This window comes from Nomascus leucogenys, chromosome 11, assembly GCF_006542625.1.
Source record: "Nomascus leucogenys isolate Asia chromosome 11, Asia_NLE_v1, whole genome shotgun sequence".
In the NCBI taxonomy this organism is placed as follows: Eukaryota; Metazoa; Chordata; class Mammalia; order Primates; family Hylobatidae; genus Nomascus; species Nomascus leucogenys.
The window spans coordinates 115592919-115615882 of record NC_044391.1 but is presented as its reverse complement, the minus strand read 5'-3'; the positions used below and the strand labels follow the sequence as shown (position 1 = coordinate 115615882).

The following is a 22964-nucleotide window of genomic DNA, read 5'->3' as shown; positions in this document are numbered from 1 at the left end:
AACCAGGGCTGGGAAACTCCCCCGTCCCAGCGCCACCGAAACACTCTTCCTCCGAGTCTCCGCGTCCTCCTGACGGAAGCGGCGGGAGACGGAGCTAGTGACGCGAATAGGAACCGCCATGTTTCCGAGGTGCTCTAGTTTCTCGCCGGACGCTAAAGACCGACGCACAAATTAAGAATGGACCATTCTTTTAACTCAGTCATTTATCCAAACTGGAGACAGTCGCCAGGAAATCTGTAGAAAAGTTCCCAGAACCATTTTTTCACTTATATTCTATAATACTGGCAAGACCGAGACTTAAAAAGAGCACTTTAGAACAAGTCATTCTGCTTTCCCCTCTCAAGTTTGAGCCTGAACGACTTGGGCTCGCTTATCGTCACTTCCGGGGATCTAACTGTGAATCCCGGAAGCTGCACGCGCGGAGCGGGGAAGCTTCGTCCAGCGGTCGTGTTGCCATGGGCCGGAGGAGAGCCCCGGCTGGTGGGTCGCTGGGACGGGCCCTTATGCGCCATCAGACTCAGCGGAGCCGAGGCCATCGCCACACTGACTCCTGGGTAAGACAGACCATGTCATCTTTCTTATCTTTTCTGTCTAGCCTGAGTGCTGCAAAATTCGGGGTCAAAAGTCAGATAAGTTTTGCAGGAGGGACTCCTCAGCCGGGTTTTGAGGGATGAGTTAGAGTTTCTGCCAAGCCGAGTAGCAGGCCCTCCTCCTGTCAAGGCCCGGAACACAAAGGTAGGAGAAGCTTGAAAGAAGAGTTAGTGTGGTGATGAGGCGTGGAGAGAGAATCTGAAGAGTCTTCAATGCCAGGTCTTGAGTACGTTTGGGTTTTGCCCTAGAAGCCACTGAAGTGCTTGGAACTTTCAGAGCAGGAAAAAGACAAAACATATTTTTGTATTGATTTGTTCAAAGAATGGGTCCTCCAGAAGCGGTTGGTTACTGCCAGAAATGTAAAATAATTCAGATCCTTGCTTCACCCTTGCGAAGCACCCCCTAGTGGTTTAGCTCAAAGATAAATCATTCATTTTTCAGGTGTGACAGGACCTAATATTTTACTAGGTTATAGAAGGATCTTTAAAAAAATGAATGAAGTGATTTGGCTTGTGTTCATCATTCTAGTTGTTATTTTCACCATTCTTTCCCCCAGGAATGAATGAGAACATATTGAGTGCTAAGATCGTGTGCTAAATTTAGTTAAACATGTCCCTGGAGCTAAGTAACCGTGTGCCACTGTCACACCAGCTGACTTTCATCCATATCGTCTGTAGAGTAAACAGTATAGAGTGCTTATCAGTATTCATCAGGTCAGAGTTACTCTGGACATTAGATTACTGGTAATTTTTATTAGTTTTGAAGCATCTTGTTATTAATGAGGCCTTTTAGGAAATAGTGGGAAGATTGAACATGAATGGTAAAGAATTGGATCCTAATTCCTTATTTTTGCTGATTCTATGCCCATTTAAACTTTTGGCCCTTAATATTTATTTATTCATTCATCATTCAGTCATTCATTTTTAGAGACAGGGTCACACTCAGGCTAGAGTGCCAGCGCTGTGATCATGATTCACCAATTCACTACAGTCTCAAACTTCTGGGCACAAATGATCCCCCTGCCTCAGTCTCTGAGTAGCTGGCATTACAGGTGCACACCATCAGGCCTGGTTGTTTGTTTTTTTTGTTTGTTTGTTTGTTTTGGAGAGACGGCGTCTTGCTATGTTGCCCAGGCTGATCTCAAACTCCTGGCCTGAAGCAATCCTCCTGCCTTAGCCTCTTGAGGAGCTGGGGTTACAGGCACAAACCACCATGCCTGGCAATTTTTTTTATTTGTATCTATACTAAGTATATAGCTTAGGGTGATGGTTATCAAACTCTGGGTTGTGTCTGGAAATCAATTTAGTGGTTTGCAGCTAGCTTTTTTGTTTTGTTTTTATTTTTTCCCCAGCAAAATAGAGAAAAATCAGATTGTTGCATGTAATAGGGTGTGGTTTCAGTATTCTTCCGTTGCCATTTTACTGTACTGAATGGTACTTGAATGCTTGTATCATTATATGTACATACACCTTTGGGTCACTATGTAAGATGTATTTCTTATTGTGGGACTATATCAAATAAAGTTTTGACTAATTTTGACTAGTAGAGTCAGACAATCTGGGTTCAAGTTCTACCTCTGCCATTTAGTTTTCGACTATAGGCAAGTTATTTTATCTGTTGAAGCCTTAGTTTCATCATCAGTAAAATGGAAATACAATGAAATTCACCTCAAAAGATTTTGAAAATTAATGAAATGGTGAAAGGGAACTGCCTATTATGAGGTAAGAACGTGCTCCTTTAAATATTAACTATCAGTAGTATTGATTCTAAAGGGACTACAACCACCCTCAAGACCAGAGACTAGTTGCAAGGAATTTTAGAGCTTATTGGATGCCAAGAGCAGAAGAGAGCGGCTGTATTTATCACCCTGTGTTTTTTCATAGTTGCACACAAGTGAACTCAATGATGGCTATGATTGGGGTCGTCTTAATCTTCAGTCCGTGACTGAAGAGAGCTCCCTTGATGACTTCCTTGCTACTGCAGAACTTGCAGGAACAGAGTTTGTAGCTGGTAAGTTGTTTATTGCTGAGTGCATGTGACACTGTCACATTTCCATCTGGGGCTGAGGTTTTGTTTTTTTTTTTTTGAGACAGAGTATTGCTCTGTCACCCAGGCTGAAGTGCAGTGGTGCAATATCGGCTCACTGCAGCTCTGCCTCCTGGGTTCAAGTGATTCTCCTTCCTCAGCCTCCCGAGTAGCTGGGACTACAGGCACACGCCGCCACAGCCAGCTAATTTTTGTATTTTTAGTAGAAACAGGGTTTCACCATGTTGGCCAGGATGGTCTTGATCTCCTGACCTCGTGATCCACCCGCCTTGGCCTCCCAAAGTGCTGGGATTACAGGTGTGAGCCACCGCACCCAGCCTGAGTCTTGAACAATGAGTAGATGTTAGAAGAACAGATGAGATAAGACCTTTTACTCAGACGGGCAGAGGACTCGAGCAAAGATGTGAAGCAGCAGCCAACTTTGTTCAGAAAATGGCTAGAAGTTTGGCTTTGCAGGTGCAGGGGCTGGGATGTGATGGGCACAGGTGCTGAGGAGGTGGGCAAGGGCCAAATTCTGGAGAGAACAAAGGTTTAAGGGAGGCTTTACAGGGCTTTAAGCAAGTGTGCAACATGATTTCAGATTTCATTTTTTTAGTGTTTTTTGGGGGGATGTGTGGGTTCCAGCTTTAATGAGCTATACAATTGGCAACTAAAAATTGTATACAGTTACAGTATATAGTGTGATGTTTGGTTATATGTATGTATTGTGAAATGATTACTAAAATCAAGTAATTAACGTATCCATCACCTCACATTGTTTTTTTGTGTGTGTGGTGAGAACAAGATACATACTCTCTTAGCAAATTTCATATTATTAACTAGCAAATGTGTTATTATTAACTATGGACACCAAGCTGTACATTAGATCTCCAGAACTTACTCATCTTGCCTCAGTAAAACTTAATTGTTTGACCAGTATCCTCCTATTTCCCCCACTCCCTAATCTCTGGTAACCACCATTTTCTCTCTGCTTCTATGAGCTCGACTTTATTCCACACATAAGTGAGATCATGCGGTATTTGTCTTTCTGTGCCTGGGTTATTTCGCATGGCATAGTGGTTCATTCATGTTGTCACAAGTGTCAAGATTTCCCTCTTTTGTAATGCTGAATAGTATTCCACTGTATACATACATATACCACGTTTTCTTTATCCATTCATACGTTGATGGGCATTGAGGTTGGTTCCATGTCTTGGCTATTGTGAATAGCGCCGCAGGGAACATGGGAGTGCAGGTATGTCTAATGAGTACATGAGATTTCATTTTTTAAAAGATCACTGATGAATTTTAAGGAAGCAAGATGAGTTAGGAGACCGTATCACTTTAGTCTAGCAGGATAAACAGGCCAGAACTGAAATAGAGGTAGTAGAAGAAGGGAGAAAATAAGAGGAACAAGAACACTTAAGGAGCTAGAGTAAACCAGACTGGATGGAGAGGGAGCGTAAGTGAAAAAGAGTGAAGGGACAAAAATAAACTCCTGGGTTTCACAGTGAAATACCACTTCACCCACTAGGATAGCTAAAATAAAAGAGACTATAACAAATGTTGGTGAGGATGTAGAGAAATTATAACATCATACATTGCTGTGGGAGTATAAAATGGTATAGCTGTTTTATAAAAAAATTTTGGCAGTTCCTCAAAAGGTAAAACATGGAATTACCATCTGATCCAGCAGTCCCACTCCTGGGTATATGCCCGAAAGAAATGAAAACACGTCTACACAAAAATATGTGCATGTGTATTCATAGCAGCATTATTCGTAATCACCAAAAAGAGGAAACACCAAAAAGTCCTAAACAGGCAAATCTACAGAAAGTAGATGATTTCCACCAGGTACCTGGGGATGCACGGTGACTGCTAATGGGTAAAGCTTTCTTTTTGGGGTGATGAAAATATTCTAAAATGGATTGTGGCGATGGCTGCACAACTCTGTGAATATACTGAAAATCATTGAATTGCATGCTTTAGTGGGTGGATTGTATAGTATGTGAATCATATCTTAGTAAAGCTATATATATATATATATATATATATATATATATTTTTTTTTTTTTTTTTTTTTTTTTTTTTTTTTGAGATGGAATCTCTCTTGTCGCCCAGGCTGGAGTGCAGTGGTGTGATCTCAGCTCACTGCAACCTCTGCCTCCCGGGTTCAAGTGGTTCTCCTGCCTCAGCCTCCTGAGTAGCAGAGATTACAGGCATGTGCCACCACCCCCGGCTAATTTTTGTATTTTTACTAGAGACGGGGTTTTACCATGTAGGCCAGGCTGGTCTCGAACTCCTGACCTTGTGATCCGCCCACCTTGCCTTCCCAAAGTGCTGGGATTACAGGCGTGAGCCACTGCACCCAGCTGCTATTTTCTTCTTAAAGTCGTTAGTAATCTCTGCCAGAACAGTTTTAGTGGAGTGATAGAGCCACAGCTGGAATCTAGAGAAACAGGAAGTGGGAGGTGAGGAAGTCAAGGAATGAGCAAGTTGTATTCTCCTGAGATGGCTGACTACGGCAGGGAAAGTGTAAGGGTGTGTGTGAGAAGGATTAGGGTTAATGGTAGTATGTTCTTAGGTTATGGGGTGAGACAGTAGAGAGGGAAGTTGGAAAGATTTGTTTTGGCAGTATCTGTTAGAAGTTTACAGTTGCAGGCCGGGCACGGTGGCTCATGCCTGTAACCCCAGCACTTTGGGAGGCCGAGGCGGGCGGATCACCTGAGGTCAGTAGTTCGAGACCAGCCTGGCCAACATGGCAAAACCCCGTCTCTACTAAAAATACAAAAATTAGCCGGGCGTGGTGGTGCGGGCCTGTAGTCCCAGCTACTCAGGAGGCTGAGTTGGGAGAATTGCTTGAGGTAGCAGTGAACCGAGACTGTGCCACTTCACTCCAGCCTGGCTGACAGAGTGAGACCCTGTCTCAAAAAAAAAAAAAAAGAAAAGAAAAGAAAGCAAGTTTACATACAGTTGCATATCCTATGAGCCAGCACCTCTACTTCTCAGCGTCTACCCCAGAGCAGCAGAATTGCCCGGAGAACTCTTTCATACAGATTCGTGGCCCTATCCTCTAGACTCTAGAGCATCTATTCAGTCAGTGGGGGTTAGAGCTGGAGCATTTACATTTTTAACAAGCTCCCAGATGATGCTGTATTTTAATAATGAAAACTTGGAAACTGAATGTTCAGTAGCAGGAAAAATGCGATATAGACACAGTATGAAATACTGTGTGGCAGTCAAAAAGAATGTAGTAACTCTGGATAGTTATTTGGTATAAAACTTCATTTGGGAATAATAATTTACCCAAGGCTAGAAGAATCTAAATCAAGAAATCTTAAGTTCTCTTAGGCTCTCATTTTTAGTTTTCTAAGTTTATCAGTGTGACCAAACACTCTGTATCTATATTGCCTCTTAAGTAATAGTACTTTTCTTTATTTGAACAGAGAAACTTAATATTAAGTTTGTGCCTGCTGAGGCTAGAACTGGACTACTGTCTTTCCAGGAGAGCCAGAGAATTAAGAAGCTCCATGAAGAAAACAAACAGTTCTTGTGTATACCGAGGAGGTGAGTTGAAGAAGAATTTAGAATGCCACAAAACATACGAGGCTGCTGAGTATTCATTTTTTAAATTGCTTCTTTTTCTCAGCTGCCATTATTAGATCCAAATTCCCTATTTTATTTTGGTTACTTATGTGAGGAATTTTTTTCCTTCTATGATTGTTTCAGACCAAAGTGGAACCAAAATACTACCCCAGAAGAACTCAAACAAGCAGAGAAAGATAACTTTCTAGAATGGAGACGTCAGCTTGTCCGGTGAGTATTATAGACTCTATGAAGGCTTACTTTGAAATCCTGAGTTTAGACATTTGGCGTGCTTACACAGCCATTTGCATTTTGAAGTTTTGATTCTTTTAAAAAGGAAATGGTAGCATTCTGCTAACAAGTGCAAATAGATGTATGCAAAAACAAGACTGCTAGGTGCATATGCATCCTTGCACAGAGATAGTGAGCTGGTTACTCTGCTCAGTTCCGGGCCTTTGCCTTTCATTCCCTTCTTTGGCCATTGGGCATCCTGGAGTTGATCTCTGCTCTCCTGCACATTTTTCCAGTACGAGTGTGGGAAAGAAATGACTTTGTGTGATAGGTAAACTTCCAGGGCATAAATAGCTTCAGGAAAAAATTTGAATTTGGTGGAGTATTGTCTAAATAAATAGTATTTTTATGGTGTCTCAGCAGGAAATATATAAAATAATCTGACTCTGGATATTTGTGCACAGTACTTATTTTTAATGTAATAAATTTGAGCACGTACACTGCTAAAAATTGTCTATTATAATCTGGCAAATATATAAACTTCTCATTCAAAAACTAGGCTAGAAGAGGAACAGAAGCTGATATTGACTCCATTTGAACGAAATTTGGACTTTTGGCGCCAGCTCTGGAGAGTCATTGAGAGAAGGTGAATTATCATTTTCTTTTGTGTAATAAAGACATTGCAGTGAAGCTATATTTTATTTGGATGTTGATATAGGCTTATAGGCTCAGGGTATGGGGAATTAAGCTATGCAGAGGGTTACTGAGAATTATTATAAAAACACAATATGATACTACCATATATTTTGTATAGATTTTTTTGTTGTTAGATGAATATGTTGTAAGTGTGTGAGAATAATGAACATTTTCTGTAAGATGAATTCTGAAGCACCTATATAGATATTTTAGCAAATGTATATTTAGTTTCTACTGGTAATGTGGAAAATATGGATACGAAAAAGAGTTAAGTTCCTGCCTGCAAAGAGCATCTATGTTACGGGGAGAGGCAAATGTCAAAGCTCCTGTCAGCCGAGTTACACCATGTTCAGCTAAATGCTAAGCAAAGCACCAGGCACCAGGGACACACAGATGAATGAATGCAATTCTTGCACTCAGAGAACTTAATACATAGTAAAATACAGAGAGCAGTATGATTCCTGCTTTGCTGCAGATAGAAAGGCAGTGGGCTGAGTCATAGCAGAGGAAGGAGCGGTTGATAAGTATTGAGGAAATCACGGGGTGGTTTTTATTTTTTTTTAACTGGGCTCTGAAAAGAAGAGAATGATTTTGACAAATTGAGAATGGGAGATTTTTATTCTTTTTCATGTAACACTAAGGAGGATTCCTGATTGTTAGAAGTTGATGAATCACCTATCTCTAATCTCACCTCTTTGGTGTAGTTAAAAGGTTTTTGTTTTCCTCAAAGAGTTTCTGAATTACTTTCAAGGATGCCATAAATGAACCTTATATTTGAAATGATGTTTTTCAACAGGGACCCTTCAGGCTGTTTTTTTTTTTTTCCTTTGAAATCTATAAAGTGAACCTAGTAAGAACACTAGGAAATAATGCTTTAATTGGGATTCTCAGAAAAGAATCTTATCACATTTAGCATTGTTATTAAGAAAACAGGGCCCAGCACGGTGGCTCACGCCTGTAATCCCCACACTTTAGGAGGTCGAGGCGGGTGGATCACTTGAAGTCAGGAGTTCGATACCAGCCTGAGCAACGTGGTGAAACCCCCGTCCCTACTAAAAATACAAAAATTAGCCAGGCTTGGCTACTACTTGGGAACCTGAGGCAGGAGAATCACTTGAACCCAGGAGGTGGAGGTTGCAGTGAGCCGAGATCGCACCACTGCACTCCAGCCTGGGTGACAGAGCGAGACTCTGTCTCCAAAAAAAAGAAAACAGTACTTGGACTAAACTTGTAAAAGTCACTTACATTTCTTATTAGGGTGATGACAATTAAAGTCACTTGAATGCCCCCATCCTCTGTTCTCTGTGGGTACAGAAAGGGCTCTTGAGCTGGGATGTGGGGAGGTCAGAGAGGCAAGGCAAATCTCTAAGGCGGAAGAAGGGAAAGGCTTTCTGCTGGTTATGGGTCCATGCACGCTCCTTTTACTCAAGCTTGAGGAGGGCTTCAGAAGACCCACAGTCATTCTCCTGGGGAGCTGGGGAACTGCTGTGGAGCAGAGTAGCCTCCTCTTTGGTGCCTCCTTGGTAGTTGAGGCTGTGTACTCCTGAGAATGCCCGTTTTCTAATTTCTGAAGAGAAGTGGTAACAAGCGCGGAAGTACTGCAGCCCGGACCTTGAGGGCAGTCCCCTCCATCTTCACACTTAATTACAGTTTTTGTTTTGTTTTCAGATTCTGTCCTACTTCCTATATTATCTATCTTTCCTCTTTGTTCCTTTTCTTTTTCTCCTGGTTTCTGACTTTTACGGAAGAGGCCTTCCTCAGGTGTCTAGTGGTGTTTATCTGTCTCTAAGAACAAAGCATTACAAAGCCGGTTGACAAGCCTACCTGTTTAGGTGGAATTTGCCAACTGGTGAGCTTCGCTGTGGGGTACCTGGGCAGGGGTCAGTTTTATTTTGTTGGAATAACCCAAGATGTTAAGATCTATAGGTCTTTTCCCCAGAGCCAGTCAGTTTTTTGTGTGTGTGGTTTTGTTTTGTTTTGTTTTTTGAGACGGACTTTCGCTCTTGTTGTCCAGGCTGGAGTGCAATGGCACGATCTCGGCTCACTGCAACCTCCGCCTCCCGGGTTCAAGCGATTCTCTTGCCTCAGCCTCCCGAGTAGCTGGGATTACAGGCACGCGCCACCACGCCTGGCTAATTTTGTATTTTTAGTAGAGACGGGGTTTCTCCATGTTGGCCAGGCTGTTTTCGAACTCCTGACCTCAGGTGATCCATCCGCCTCAGCCTCCCAAAGTGCTGGGGTTACAGGCGTGAGCCACTGTGCCTGGTGCCAGTCAGTTTTTAAAAAGAAGAATGATCTCCTGCCAGGAAAGGGGCAGGAGGTGGTATAATACAAGCGTGCTGGGCATCTTCACAGTTCAGTATCTTCATAGGCTTACGCTGAATTCCCCTTTTTGCACTATGGCAACTCTCCCATTTTCTCTGTGCCTGAGGTCCCAGTCCTGGAGCTTCTCAAGTTCATTTTCTCCATAATAAACCCTAGCCTTCTGCTGTTGGGGTGGGGAATGGGGGCTGCGTGGTGGGTTGCAGTTGCTTCGCTGAATGGAACAGGGTAGCCGACCTACGAGGTCACTGTTCAGACGGATTACAGGCGTGGGCCTCGTTCTTGCCTCATTCTTGCCCTTGAGAGAGCTGATGCTTCTAATCCTGGGCTTTCTTGGGTGTCAGGGGCATGAACAGGTTTGCTTCTTGTTGGTTTGACATTTGGTTGCTGCCGTTCTTTTTCTTTATCCTAATGGGTTTCAGCCTTTGTTTTTGTAGGTTTTGAGAGGGAGCAGAGGTAACCATCTGTGTTCAGTTTAACAGGAAGCCCCTCTTACACTGTTTCTGTCCCTAATAATTTCCCAAGTGAGGCTGTACATGTTGAAACTTCTAGCTTCAGCTTGGATTACAGTATTATTTGCTCTTATTTTTGTTATGTGATATTTCTCCTTTTTTTAAATAAGAGAACCTGTTTTCTAGCTCAAGGAATATAGTTATATGAAAGTGGATCTGAGTTACATAGAAATATTTATTTAAAAATGACTGCCACTACATCTTTGAATGGGAAATATTTATTGATGTCTTCTCCACAGCAGATGTCTCCTGTTTGGTAACAGCCTGGCTAAACCATCTGCCTCTTTAATTCTAATAGTAGTTATCAGAAAAGATTAGATGTATAACATGTCATTGAAATGCAGGAAACCGCAGAGGCACTGAGGGCGGAACACTGTCTTCCAGTAAGATAAGGCACTTCCATTGTGCTGTGTAGACCCTTCCTGCTACATGGCTGGCACTTTGCTCTGCATCCTCACTCAGCACATGAAGCAGCTGTCTTGAAATGTCTTTTCTTCCTGGTGTTTCTAAACTGATGGTTCTTCCTGCATGTTCGGTATGTAGACATAATGTTTGCAGACATTGTGGTTTTAGTTGATTAGGCTTTTGTCCGTTTTTTTGTAATCATTTTTCATCTACTATTAAATATCCAGTTTGAAAGTGCATTACTACCTTAAAGAAGGAAATACTAGAACCAGCTTAACTAGAGAACTTAAAATACAATTTGTCCAAAATTAGCAAGTCTGTGAGTTTCTTTGTGTCACAGGATTATGCTGACATTTAACTGTCCTAAAAGAAAATGCACTTTTAATTGTCAAAAGAATGTCCTAAATGGTAACCTTAATTCGTTGGAATTTAGCATAGTTGCAAAGTTGCCTCAGAAAAGGCTGGTTAACAGAATAAGGATTTTGGGGAGACTCCGCCATGAGGGATTCATGCATCTGTAGCTTATTTCCTTCCAGCAGCAGTCACGGTGGGTCTTTATAACATCTAGCTCAGAGGCTGAAGGAAGGGAGGAGCCTCCCAGAGAAGGGAATTTTTTTTTCTCCTTGCAGTGCTGGACACCTGTAGTCCCCACTATATTTGTGAGGGATTTGAGGGGCTTGCCACCAGCTGCAGAAAGTTATCTTATTGCTGTACCTTCTTATATGTGATGGAAGAGGTTGGACTTGCCATTCCTGCTTCAGCCGGGCAACCTTAAGTTCATACTTTCCTGTTTTGTCTTTTTGCTATTTAAACACATTGTTGGAATTGGTGGATGATTGTTTGCCAAAAATATGCTTTCTTCCTTGTTATTCCTGGGTTTAAATAACATACTAGGTTCAATAGTGGCAGCTGTCAACAAGTGATTTACTAGTTTTCTTTTGAGGCCTTAACATGAGGGCAGATTAGGGATTGAATATTTAGTAGACTTTGCCTTGGAGTGAAGTGTTTGGAATACTCTTTTGTCTCACCAGGAGAGTTTGATAGAAGTACGGTGGATGTCTTAGCAATGAAACATCACCCGAACCCCTCTAGGCTGTATGACAGCAATAGCACATTATGATTAAGAGCATCACCTCTGGTCCAGGCTGCCTGGGCTCCCATTCTGGCTGTGTTACTTACTAGCTGGTGGCCTTGGGCAAGTTACTTAACTGCCCTGAGCCTTAAGTCACTCATATATAAACCGGGAATAATTATACCTTAAAAAGTTAATATATGTCCAGTGCTTAATATAGTGCCAGGGTTTGCTACTCTGGCCGTTACTATGTGGTTAGTAAAATCCCTTTCACTTCACAGTGATTGGTCTGTCTTGTGTTTGCTTTTCAGTGATATTGTGGTCCAGATAGTAGATGCTCGAAACCCACTCCTGTTTAGATGTGAAGATTTGGTAAGTCAAGTTTGACAAAATTCAAACATCAGTCCTTTGAGTAGCAGTGAGAGGACCCCATCACTCAGCAGTGACTGCAGGCTTACGTTCTGCCCTCTCCGGCTTTGTTTCATGAGGCCTTCCCTCCTTCCAAGGTCAGGAGCTTGCATAATGCACTGTTGAGACAGATGTTTTCTCAGACAATTGTTTCCATCTGCAGGAAGGCACAGACACGTAAATGAGCTTTCTAGCGTTTAGTTTAGAAGCCACTTAAGGCATTTGCCGGTTTCCCATTTTTCAGGAAACACCAGTTGAAAAAGCATTTTATTTATTTTAGCATATTGCTGGTCACTTCATTTTTAATTTATCCCATAAAGTTCTGTCTTCTCACACTTTAGTTATGACTCCCTGTGGTATTTTACAAGTGAACTAAGTTTATGAAACACCACAGGGGTTAATAACTAACGTGTGAGAATCCCATGAAATAATGTAATATAGCTTTGGGTTAGTTAGCAAAACATTGTATAATATGTGAGGTATTCATATTTCTTTTTGAGAACCGTAATGCATATTATTATTATTTATTTATTTATTACTGTCTTATATATCTAATTTTTTGTAGAGACAGGATCTTGTCATGTTGCCCAGGCTGGTCTCGAACTCCTGGGCTCAAGCAATCCTCCCTCCTCCGCCTCCCAAAGTGCTGGAATTACAGGCGTGAGCCCCCATGCCTGGCCCAGATTATTTTTAAACCCACTGGTGCATAACAAAAATATTAATGATGGAACTTCTTTTCAAAGCTTACTGAAAGGATTAGTATAATGTGTCATGATTAAAAATGTTTAAATTAGGAAATGATTTAAAATGGGGGCAGTAAAAACTTGTATTGGGATCTTTAATATAATTAGCCTCATTTTTTACTTGTTTGAAGAGGTCTTTCTAAATCTCTTTGTCTTGCTTAGGAATGTTATGTGAAAGAAATAGATGCCGATAAGGAGAATGTCATTCTGATCAACAAGGCAGACTTGCTGACTGCTGAGCAGCGGAGTGCCTGGGCCACGTACTTTGAAAAAGAAGATGTGAAGGTTATTTTCTGGTCAGCTTTGGCCGGAGCCATTCACCTGAATGGTGACTCTGAGGTAACCTGAGGGACATTTTAGGTTGGGTTTCAAAGAGGGGGATTTTGATTTCTCATTAATGTGCTTCGTTTGTGTTTTGTTTATTCTTATTGAAAATTTGTGGGAATTAGAGTTTTTCCCCTGTGTGCTGGATTAGGATGACTTATAGAAAGTAAATCACAAAGTTACTTTCTCTGTGGTTGTTGGACAGTCTGACATCTCCAGTGTTGTTACACACTGATATTAGCTGTATTTTTTAATTTTGTTAAAAGCTTGTAGACAGGAAATTGAATAATAAGTTCCACAGTGACCCTGTAACTGCTTTTAAGAGAAGTCAGAACACAAGGGTACAACTAAAGGATGTAGTCAGTTCTCAGGACTTGATTAGAATCTCTTTTGACTTTGTTTTGAAAACAGAGAAACTAACCCTAAATTAAGATATACCACATTATTTTATCTTTTAGCCCAAATTTTGCAAAAGTAGTTTGGGCTTTATTTTTACTTTTGAATAAAGTAATATCTATAAGAGGGCCAGGCGCTGTGGCTCACTCCTGTAATCCCAGCACTTTGGGAAGCCAAGAGGGGCGGATCACCTGAGGTCAGGAGTTTGAGACCAGCCTTACTGACGTGGAGAAACCCCATCTCTACTAAAAATACAACATTAGCCGGGAGTGGTGGCGGGTGCCTGTAATCCCAGCTACTCAGGAGGCTGAGGCAGGAGAATTGCTTGAACCCGGAAGGCACAGGTTGTAGTAAACCGAGGTCACGCCATTGCACTCCAGCCTGGGCAACAAGAGCGAAACTCTGTCTCAAAATAATAATAATAATAATAATAATAACAACTATGAAAAGAAATTAGTAATTAGAATCGTACAGATGGAGAGACTTAAGAAGTACTGTCTTTTTCCCTGTCCTTTTCTCCTGTCTCTGTTTATCAGGCATCTATTGGCTGTGGAGTGTGTGTTGAGCTGGGTTATGAATACAACACCCTCCCCTCTGTGAGCTCAGTGTATAAGCTCTCACCTCTAACTGTGTGAAGGAGTTTCTTCCTCCACCTCCCTGTAAACAGTTGCATATTTCTCTTTGACTACTTTAAGCGACAGGATGCTCGAGACCAGGTAACTCATTTCTTTTTAGCTCTAAATATAGAAAGTTCTTACATTCAGTGGAACGAAGTCGGCCACCCTACCCATTGATCTGAGGACTCTTTGTCCCTTCGGTTCTCTGCCCTGCGGCTGTGCATCTTCAGCTTTCACGTTCCTCAGAGACACCAGCTACGGGGCGCCCATCGTGGGTGCCTGTCTTCTCGCGTCAGGACCGCAGGCAAAACTAGCCGTACCTAATTGAATACGTTATTCAGGTGGTGTTTGCCTAGGGCGTATACAGAGCATTCATATTTCTTGTGATCAGGATATTCACATTAATTCAGTTTCTGTTAGTTCATCCCCTTTCAGAAGCTGTTTGCTCTTGGCTCATTGAACCTGTGAGCAACCGAATCCCTCAAATATCAAAAAAAAAAACAAAACTTACTAAGCAAACCTCATCCCCTCTTTACATGGAAAGATATTTGTTCTGTTTTACCTCAGCTTAGGAGTGTACTGTTCCTTTTAAATATGTTAATGGTTTAGTACCAAGGTAGAGTTCATTTTAGAGTGTGCAGTTAGCATTTCCTCGCCTTCTAACTGTGAATTTTTGTGTCATTGATAACATCGTTGAACAGGCTAGGACCAAGGATACAGCTCTGTGACCTTTTGTGGACTTACCAGCAGCACTCTATGCCAAGCGTTTTTATGTGAATATAGATATATTCACGAGAATATACCAATAATAATTATTACTATAATTAATTAAAACTAACCCATAAAATTAATAAGTTAATAAAAACGTATTCTTTACCAGACACCACTATTCTAAACACTTTACATATTTTACTCATTTAATCTTCTCGGCAGTAAGTATAGATACTTACCATTCTTAGGCAGAAGAATAGTTTGCCCTGTTAAACTATTATTTCTGTTGTTTCCAATCTTTCCTGGAAGTCAATGTCTTGCTGAAGTTTTAAAATAGATACTTATCATTATATTGCTCTGCCCTGATGCAGTAACCCCATCAAAAATGGAAGAGATTAGTTTCTGCATCTGTGGCCTTCTTGATTTACTACCAAGTAGTAGATAACAAAGGGAAATGAAATTTTTTGCATGATCAATTTTCAGGGAACTCTTACTGCCTCCTGTCGATGACTGTCTTATTTTTAGGACTCACCAGGTCACTTGTAGAATTGTTTTAATGTCAGTGTCTGGATTAACGGTGTACAGTTTATGGAAGATATTCTTTCCTCCTTTTTAAGAGTTAGGCGCCATTTGCTTCTCCCAAGTTTTCTGGACTCTGCTGTTTTCCATGATTTCTCAGGTTGTGAAGTCTTACTTGTAACTTGTTACTAATATCTGTAATTTGGGTATCAAACATGAATGTGTTAGAAGTAGCTTGATATTCACTGTTTTCTTGCCTGAAAGTTTGGTTCATCTTCTACAGTTGTTCAACTTCAGTTGTTTGAAAAACGTGAATGTTCTGAAAAAATGTGACATTTTTCAAAAGACACAGCCCAATTCTGAATTGAGTATCTCTGGTTTCCTTTGGTCACCTTGAAATTGCACTGTATTCCCCAAAAGGTTGAATTTTTTCCTTCTTTCTTTTAATTTTTAACATAATTATGGTAAAGTCCTTTGATTGTCTTTAGTACTTTTCCTGAAGCTGAACTGCTCCCCGCTGTAGTTTTTCTACTACATGTTCATGCTCAGTTCACATTCTTGTTTTTATGCTACTTTCATATTTGAAAATGCCTCAAAAGAGCCCACAGTGAGGACACTGACTTCTTTCCCTTTGCTGCTCATTTACCATAGAAATTGCTTCCAGTTCTATATTTCTCTCATAAGCCAGGTTTCTTTATGATTTGCCCGGCTTGATTGTTAAATCATACCTATTTTTCCTGACATTTTGTTTTTATTTCTGCTTTCTTAAGATTTAGGATACATGTTTGAGTTCACTGTGTCCTCTTCTGTGACTGTTAATCATTCTAACAAAATTACTTGGAAATGATACAAGGTTTCCATCACTTTCAAGTCCCAACAAATTCACCCTTATTTCTGCTTTGTTGTCAAGAGGGATTCAGAAGAATTAACACACCCATGAGTAGTAAATGATTTTTACCTTTCGCTTTCCAAAGGGAATCTTTCATCGGTAAATAATTCCCACATGTGGAGTTGAGGTTTGCTGCCACATTTCACACACAGGGATCTGTGTGTGCTCCATGGTGCTTTGACTTCTAAAAGCAATTATGAGAGAATAGCAGATTTTTTGAAACATGCCAACAACCACCGTCTTTAAAAATACAAATGTAAAATGAACTGCAAATGGCAAAGTGTGCCCTTGCTTTGTGCAGAGAAGAGTATGTTAAATGTGTTATTGTTCCTGAGAAATGCTTTGTTTTATCGGGCAGCCCATTGCAAAATAACCTACTGTCAAAGAGTTCAGTTTAACATAAGCTTTTCCCCTTGCTGTCTTTGAAGAGTTTTGTTGTTGTTGTTTTCTGTTTGTTTTTGTAGAGACCCAGTCTTGCTGTGTGGCCCAGACTGGTTTTGAATTCCTGGCCTTGAGTGATCCTCCCACCTCAGCCACCCAAGTGCTGGGATTACAGGCGTGAGCCGTAGCACCCGGCCTAAAGAGTTATTTTAAATTACAAAAGTAATATGTGTTCTTTGTACAGAGTTCAAATAGTATAGAAACATATAAAGTAAAAAGTGAAGGGAAGGTCCAATTCTCCTCCCCTCCAAGAGGGCGCCACCCTCGATGGTTGTCTGTCACAGCACTGAACTGAAAGGCTTTCATTGTCTCCTCCCTATATTCACCTTTCCATCTCCATCGAACTTTGCTTGTCCTCTGTTCATCTTTTTTTTTTTTTTTTTTTTTTTTTTGTGAGACAGAGCCTTGTCTGTCGCCCAGGCTGGAGGGCAGTGGCACCATCTTGGCTCACTGCACCCTCCGCCTCTCAGGTTCAAGCTGTTGTCCTGCCTCAGCCTCCCAAGTAGCTGGGATTACAGGTGTGCACCACCACGCCCGGCTAATTTTTGTATTTTTAGTAGAGACGGGGTTTCACCATGTTGGTCAGGCTGGTCTCAAACTCCTGACCTCAAATGATCTGTGCACCTTGGCCTCCCAAAGTGCTGGGATTACAGGCTTGAGCCACCACGCCCAGCCGTCCTCTGTCCATCTTACAACTCATTAAGTATTTTTACTAGAGTGGAAACTGCAGTTATGTACTTCTGGGCGTTTCTATTATTTTATCAGGAAGAGGCAAACAGAGATGATAGACAAAGCAACACAACTGAGTTTGAACACTCCAGTTTTGACGCGGCTGAGATTTCCCACAGTGAGACCGAACATCTCCCAGCCAGGGATTCTCCTTCACTTAGTGAAAGTCCCACAACTGATGAAGATGACAGTGAGTACGAGGACTGTCCAGAGGAGGAGGAAGATGACTGGCAGACATGCTCAGAAGAAGACGGTCCTGAGGAAGAGGACTGTGGCCAGGACTGGAAGGGAAGCTCTACTTCAGATTCTGAGGCTCACAGCAGGAAAACCCCACGGAAGAGGCAGATACACAATTTTAGCCATCTGGTATCCAAGCAGGAGTTACTAGAGCTCTTTAAGGAGCTACACACCGGGAGAAAGGTGAAAGATGGGCAACTTACGGTCGGACTGGTAAGATGACATATGTCATAACATTGTTACCACATGACTGTCTTTAATCCCCATTTTTCAGTAGCTGCACGACCCCAAAGACCAACCAGGCTTCCGGCATCATAGGGAACGTTGCCCTCTTGTTGCCCACTGGCATCACGGGATTAGGCAGTGGGATAGACAGAGCCCAACTCAAAGGAATCAGCTTCCTCAAGGCCTATGTTGATAACATACCTATTCACATTAAAGGTATTCTCCAGTCTCCTTTCAGTTCAGCTTTTCCTGCCGTGTGAAGTACCGAGACAGCAGAATGGGAGAGATGTTAATGTTGTCTTCAGACTTCAGCCCGGTGTTCTTTGGGCATCCTGTGATCCTTGCCAGCTTATGCTGTAAATGTTCCAGATGCTTAATGGGGAGAATCCCAGCATCTTGGGGCTGGAGAAAATATGACAAATGCATTAGTTACATAAACACTGCATAGTAGATAGGGGAAAGCAGATCACATCCCCAGCTTTATATACCCTAATTCCAGAAGTGGCTGCGGAAGTGTGCAAACCCCAAGGGGCTACAGCATGGCTCTAGATGGCCCCATCCTTAGCTAAGGAGATGTGAGATGTTAGAGAAGGTATTTATTATGAAGATCTATCCAGAGTATAACAGTGAGGGAAAGGAGATCATGGCACGTTTAAAGTCTCCTAGCTTTTCAGTTACATGCTAAGTGTAGCCAATCCTAGTTAGTTTTGAGCCCCCTTCTCTCTGCCCCAATCCCCTGCCCCAAAATGCCTGTTTAAAATGACTACAGTAGATTAGCATCTTATTTTAGTGCAGTAGTTAAAAGAGCTGTCTGTGGAATCAGACAGACCTAGGTGTTAATTCCCAATTCATCAGTAGAACCAACTTGTTAGGAACACGGGGAAAGTTGCTTAATGTCTCTGGGCTTTAAAGCTTCATTCTCTATATTGTTGCTAAAAATTTGTATCAGAAAGTTCAGCTTCTCTACAAGTTTTCTCACATTTATGGAAAAACTGAGCATCCTCCCTCATTTTCTGAATTTCTTACTCTAGAAATTCTGCAAACACTTATTGATCACCTGCCACATGCCAGACATTCTGCTTGGCTTTAACTAAAAAGTGACTGAAAATTAAAAATAATTGTGTGTTGTGATTATTCAGATGTCCATCCGATCAGCCTCACCCAGCGTGGAAGATGCGATGGAAACCACTGTCTGTAGATGGGGCAGTGAGGGAAGGCTGGGAACAAGGGGATGAAATTTTCTGTAGCATCTGCTCTTAACAGCAAAACCTATAAAATTAAAATGTGCATAGCTTGGCCATTTGACACTGGAGACGTGTCTGAATAAATATACCCACACCACAGGAGAAAAAGATGTCTCAACAAACACAGAGAGCATGGATTTCAAATAATTTTCTAAAGTAACCAGACACTTATGCTAGTCTTGCCACCATCTATGTCATATCTTTGAGTCTTTTGATAGATGTACTGTTGTACTGTTTGGTAACTTCTGAGTCTCTTCTAGGTGGGCTACCCTAATGTTGGTAAGAGTTCAACAATCAACACCATCATGGGCAACAAGAAAGTATCTGTGTCTGCCACGCCTGGTCACACGAAGCACTTTCAGGTATTTCTGTGGTGCTTTGCCCCTCACATGTAGCTCTTTCTTCCTTTTATCTGTTGTATACCCAGCTCAAACCTCTTGCTTGTCTTCCAGACTCTCTACGTGGAGCCTGGCCTCTGCCTGTGTGACTGTCCTGGCTTGGTGATGCCATCTTTCGTGTCTACCAAGGCAGAAATGACTTGCAGCGGAATCCTCCCAATTGATCAGATGAGAGATCATGTCCCACCTGTATCATTAATATCCTTTCTGCTTTGGAAACACTGTAGTTATTACATGCATATTAGGGCTTCAGGTTTATTTTGGGCATTTGAGGGATTCAGATTTGATGAAGAATTGAAAATACTAGTAGTCTGCACAAGTTTATACTGTGAGATAGCATGAGAACTTCAGAATTAGAACCTCATTTCCTGATTTCAGCAGTGTAGCCTTGAAGAAATGAGAGAATCCAGGTTTCAGATACTCAGTTCCAAGTTGCAAAACCATCTAACAATGCCATGTAACCATTTGAATTAACCTTCCCAAATACTTTCCTTTTCTCTAAGTGGGGGAGAATCTATCTCACGGTTGATTATATTTAATCAGTATAGCTAACATATATTGAATACTTGCTATGTGCTTTTCTAAACCCTAACCAAATATCTTTTAATCCTCAAAAAGCAACCCTTAAGGCAGATACTGCTGTTATTCCCATTTCCTCAAACTTGAGGAAACTGAGGCACAGAGAAGTTAAATAATTTATCTAAGCTCTTATAGCTAGTAAGCAGTAAATTAGGAACTCTGCTACCTCTCAGCAGCATAATGAATTAACTTACATAAAGCATCTAGGACAGTGCCCGGCATGAAAAAAAGACTCAAAGATGGATTTGTTAAGAACTATGCAGGGGCCAGGTGTGGTGGTTCATACCTGTAACCCCAACACTTTGGGAGGCCGTGGCAGGCGGATCACTTCAGGCCAGGTTTTGAGACCAGCCTGGCCAACATGGCGAAACCCTGTCTCTACTAAAAATACAAAAATTAGCTGGGCGTGGTGGTGCACACCTGTAGTCCCAGCTACTCGGGAGGCTGAGGCATGAGAATCTCTTGAACCTGGGAGGCGGAGGTTGCAGTGAGCTGAGATAGTGCCACTGCCCTCCAGCCTAGGCCACAAAGCGAGACTCTTGTCTTTAAGAAATAAGAAAACGAAAGAAAAAAAAAAACTGCAAGGTCTGAGATTTTACTCTACTTACAAGCTAATAAGTTAGTCTATTATTGTTTTGTAGATAACTAGCAGAAAACAGGAGACTTCATGAAATTGGTACACTAATCCGCTGGCTTGTAAGTAGAGAAAAATTCCCTTCATAACTACACTTAAGGCCACAGCTTATTCATAGATACATATATATGAAAAAGTATATAGCTTTTTTTTTTTTTTTGAGATGGCGTCTCGCTCTGTCACCCAGGCTGGAGTGCAGTGGTGCGATCTCTGCTCACTGCAACCTCCACCTCCTGGGTTCAAGCAATTATCCTGCCTCAGCCTCCTGAGTAGCTGGGATTACAGGCATGCGCCACCACGCCCAGTTAATTTTTTTTTTTTTTGGTAGAGACGGGGTTTCACCATGTTGGCCAGGCTGGTCTCAAACTCTTGATCTCAGATAATCTGCCTGCCTCGACCTCCCAAAGTGCTGAGATTACAGGCGTGAGCCACACGCCCGGCCTTTTAAGTTTCTCTGTAAATTAATAGTGAGACATGAATTATTTATTGCAGGTAGCCTTAGGTTAGGTACTGTGGAGGATAGGGCATAAATAGAGATGGCTCCTGCCCTTTACGAAGCATCAGTCTGTTGGGGCACATGAGGCATGTATGTGAATAACTGTAGTACAAGGTAGAATATTGTTAGTGGCTTAAGGAAAATTTAGAGAAATCATGGGAGATTAGACAAAGGAGGAAAAGTAATCCTGCATAATTGTAGGCATTAGAAACAGACTCCCCTTGCTTTATCTCTAAATTAGAATCACAAATGCGTAATCTTTTCAGGGTAAAAATGTGTCATCTTTAAAGTCTGTTTCAGACATATTTTAAATTATTATTTTAAATGAATTCGTATGGAAGAGTCGTGGGAGCTTAAGGCCTTGTTTAAAAGGGAAAAAACAACTGAGTCTTTTTAGATTAATCAATAACCACACTCTTCCTTTGGAGAGGAGAGAGTGTTTGACACATGAAGAATGAAGTACCATGTTCTTAGAGGCATGATTTGTATGCCATGGGGAGGAGGGAGTCAGTTCAAGAGAATGGATTCCCTGACAAGCTACGTTTGCCAGAATATTCCAAGACATGTTTTAGAAGCTACCTATGGCATTAACATCATAAAGCCTAGAGAGGATGAAGATCCCCACCGACCTCCAACATCGGAAGAACTGTTGACAGCTTATGGATGTAAGTTGTGATTCATTAGAAAACGTGAACAAAAATAACAGTATACCTAATGAATAGAAATAAGAATAGTAATAGTACTAGAAATGCTATTCTGCAAAGATAAACATTTATAATATTTCTTCAGCATTTTTCAAGCCATCTTTCCAGCCATCTTTTGTCTCTGCGGGCCTTGCCTACAAAGTAACCTAAAGTGCAAAAAGCTTTTAGGACGTTTGCTGCTTTGATGGTACCCACGTGCAGGCACAGGGGTTCTCATCCTAGGCTGTGTTGGCTCTTTCTGGAGTCTTCTCCCAAAAAAGAAGAAAGCGGATGTGTGGAAGAAAATGAATCCGCACACCACAGCGAGACAGGAGAGTTAGGAGGGGAGCACCAGAAGGGAGACCCCTCAGAGACAGGGACAGAGTGGAGCTTGGTTAGGATAGGGGCACAAAGCATCCTCCTTCCTCTCCCATCAGCCCCTGTAAACTTATTTGACATTAAAATGAGTCCACAGCTCTCCCACCTCCATGTTTTATCCCAATTCCACATGAGAACCTATGATTTCTTGCCTTAAATGTAAACTTTAAAGGTGGCCTGGAGAACCTTGTGTCTACCTAAAAAAAATAAAAATAAAAATAAAATAGCAGTGTGGGAAACACTTCCGTGCGTGTGTGACTTGTCTTTAAAGGGATTGCTGCTGGCTGGGAAGGAGTTCAGCTTATTTGAGTATTTACTGGTAGAGAAAGGTGAAAGGTGATGTGATATGATCCACTTAAATCAAACCTTGAACTTAGAGACCCTAAAGAGGATAAATACTTAAACACTTGTGGTAAGACTATTCTAATTACAGATTCATAGAACAAGAAAAGACCTTAAAGATCGCCTCACCTCCTAGCCCCCGCTTTTCAGAATAATCATCTGAACCCAGACCCCGAGCTGACCCGAGGTGAGGCAGCTGGCCAGTGGAATAGCCTGCAAAATGCAGGAAGGTGCACTTCCACCAAACTTTGAGTTTGATTGTACTTCCGATACAACTGAAAATAATGTGAGCCTTTTAAGATGTTTCATCTAATGCTGCCTGATAAAACCAGAGTAAGGAAAAAGCCAGTTTGTAAAAGCAAATGACCACATGTACAGTTTCTAAGTTCACTATCTGCAAGTCCATATAGAAGAAAATCTCTGACAGTAAATTTTCAAAGATGTTGCCAGATTACTCTCATTTTACTTTGTATTTCTTTAAATACTAGTGAAGTTGAGCATCTTTCCAAATGTTTTGTGACCATTTATTTTT

The 22964-nt window shown here is 41.5% G+C and overlaps 1 protein-coding gene across 2 annotated transcripts in view; it reads left to right on the top strand.

Annotated features, from left to right (window-relative positions):
• Nucleotides 1-384: 384 nt before the first annotated feature.
• LSG1 (large 60S subunit nuclear export GTPase 1) overlaps nucleotides 385-22964 on the top strand; it is a 28763-nt gene continuing 6183 nt past the window's right edge. For both annotated transcript variants that reach the window (XM_030822997.1, XM_003280418.4), the window contains exons 1-11: nucleotides 385-554; nucleotides 2475-2601; nucleotides 6063-6183; nucleotides 6346-6432; nucleotides 6992-7078; nucleotides 11751-11811; nucleotides 12753-12929; nucleotides 17253-17666; nucleotides 19183-19284; nucleotides 19375-19518; nucleotides 21571-21694. In XM_030822997.1, the coding sequence (XP_030678857.1) occupies nucleotides 456-554; nucleotides 2475-2601; nucleotides 6063-6183; nucleotides 6346-6432; nucleotides 6992-7078; nucleotides 11751-11811; nucleotides 12753-12929; nucleotides 17253-17666; nucleotides 19183-19284; nucleotides 19375-19518; nucleotides 21571-21694 (1543 nt within the window). In that variant the 5' untranslated portion in view covers nucleotides 385-455. The remainder of the gene's footprint in view (nucleotides 555-2474; nucleotides 2602-6062; nucleotides 6184-6345; nucleotides 6433-6991; nucleotides 7079-11750; nucleotides 11812-12752; nucleotides 12930-17252; nucleotides 17667-19182; nucleotides 19285-19374; nucleotides 19519-21570; nucleotides 21695-22964) is intronic.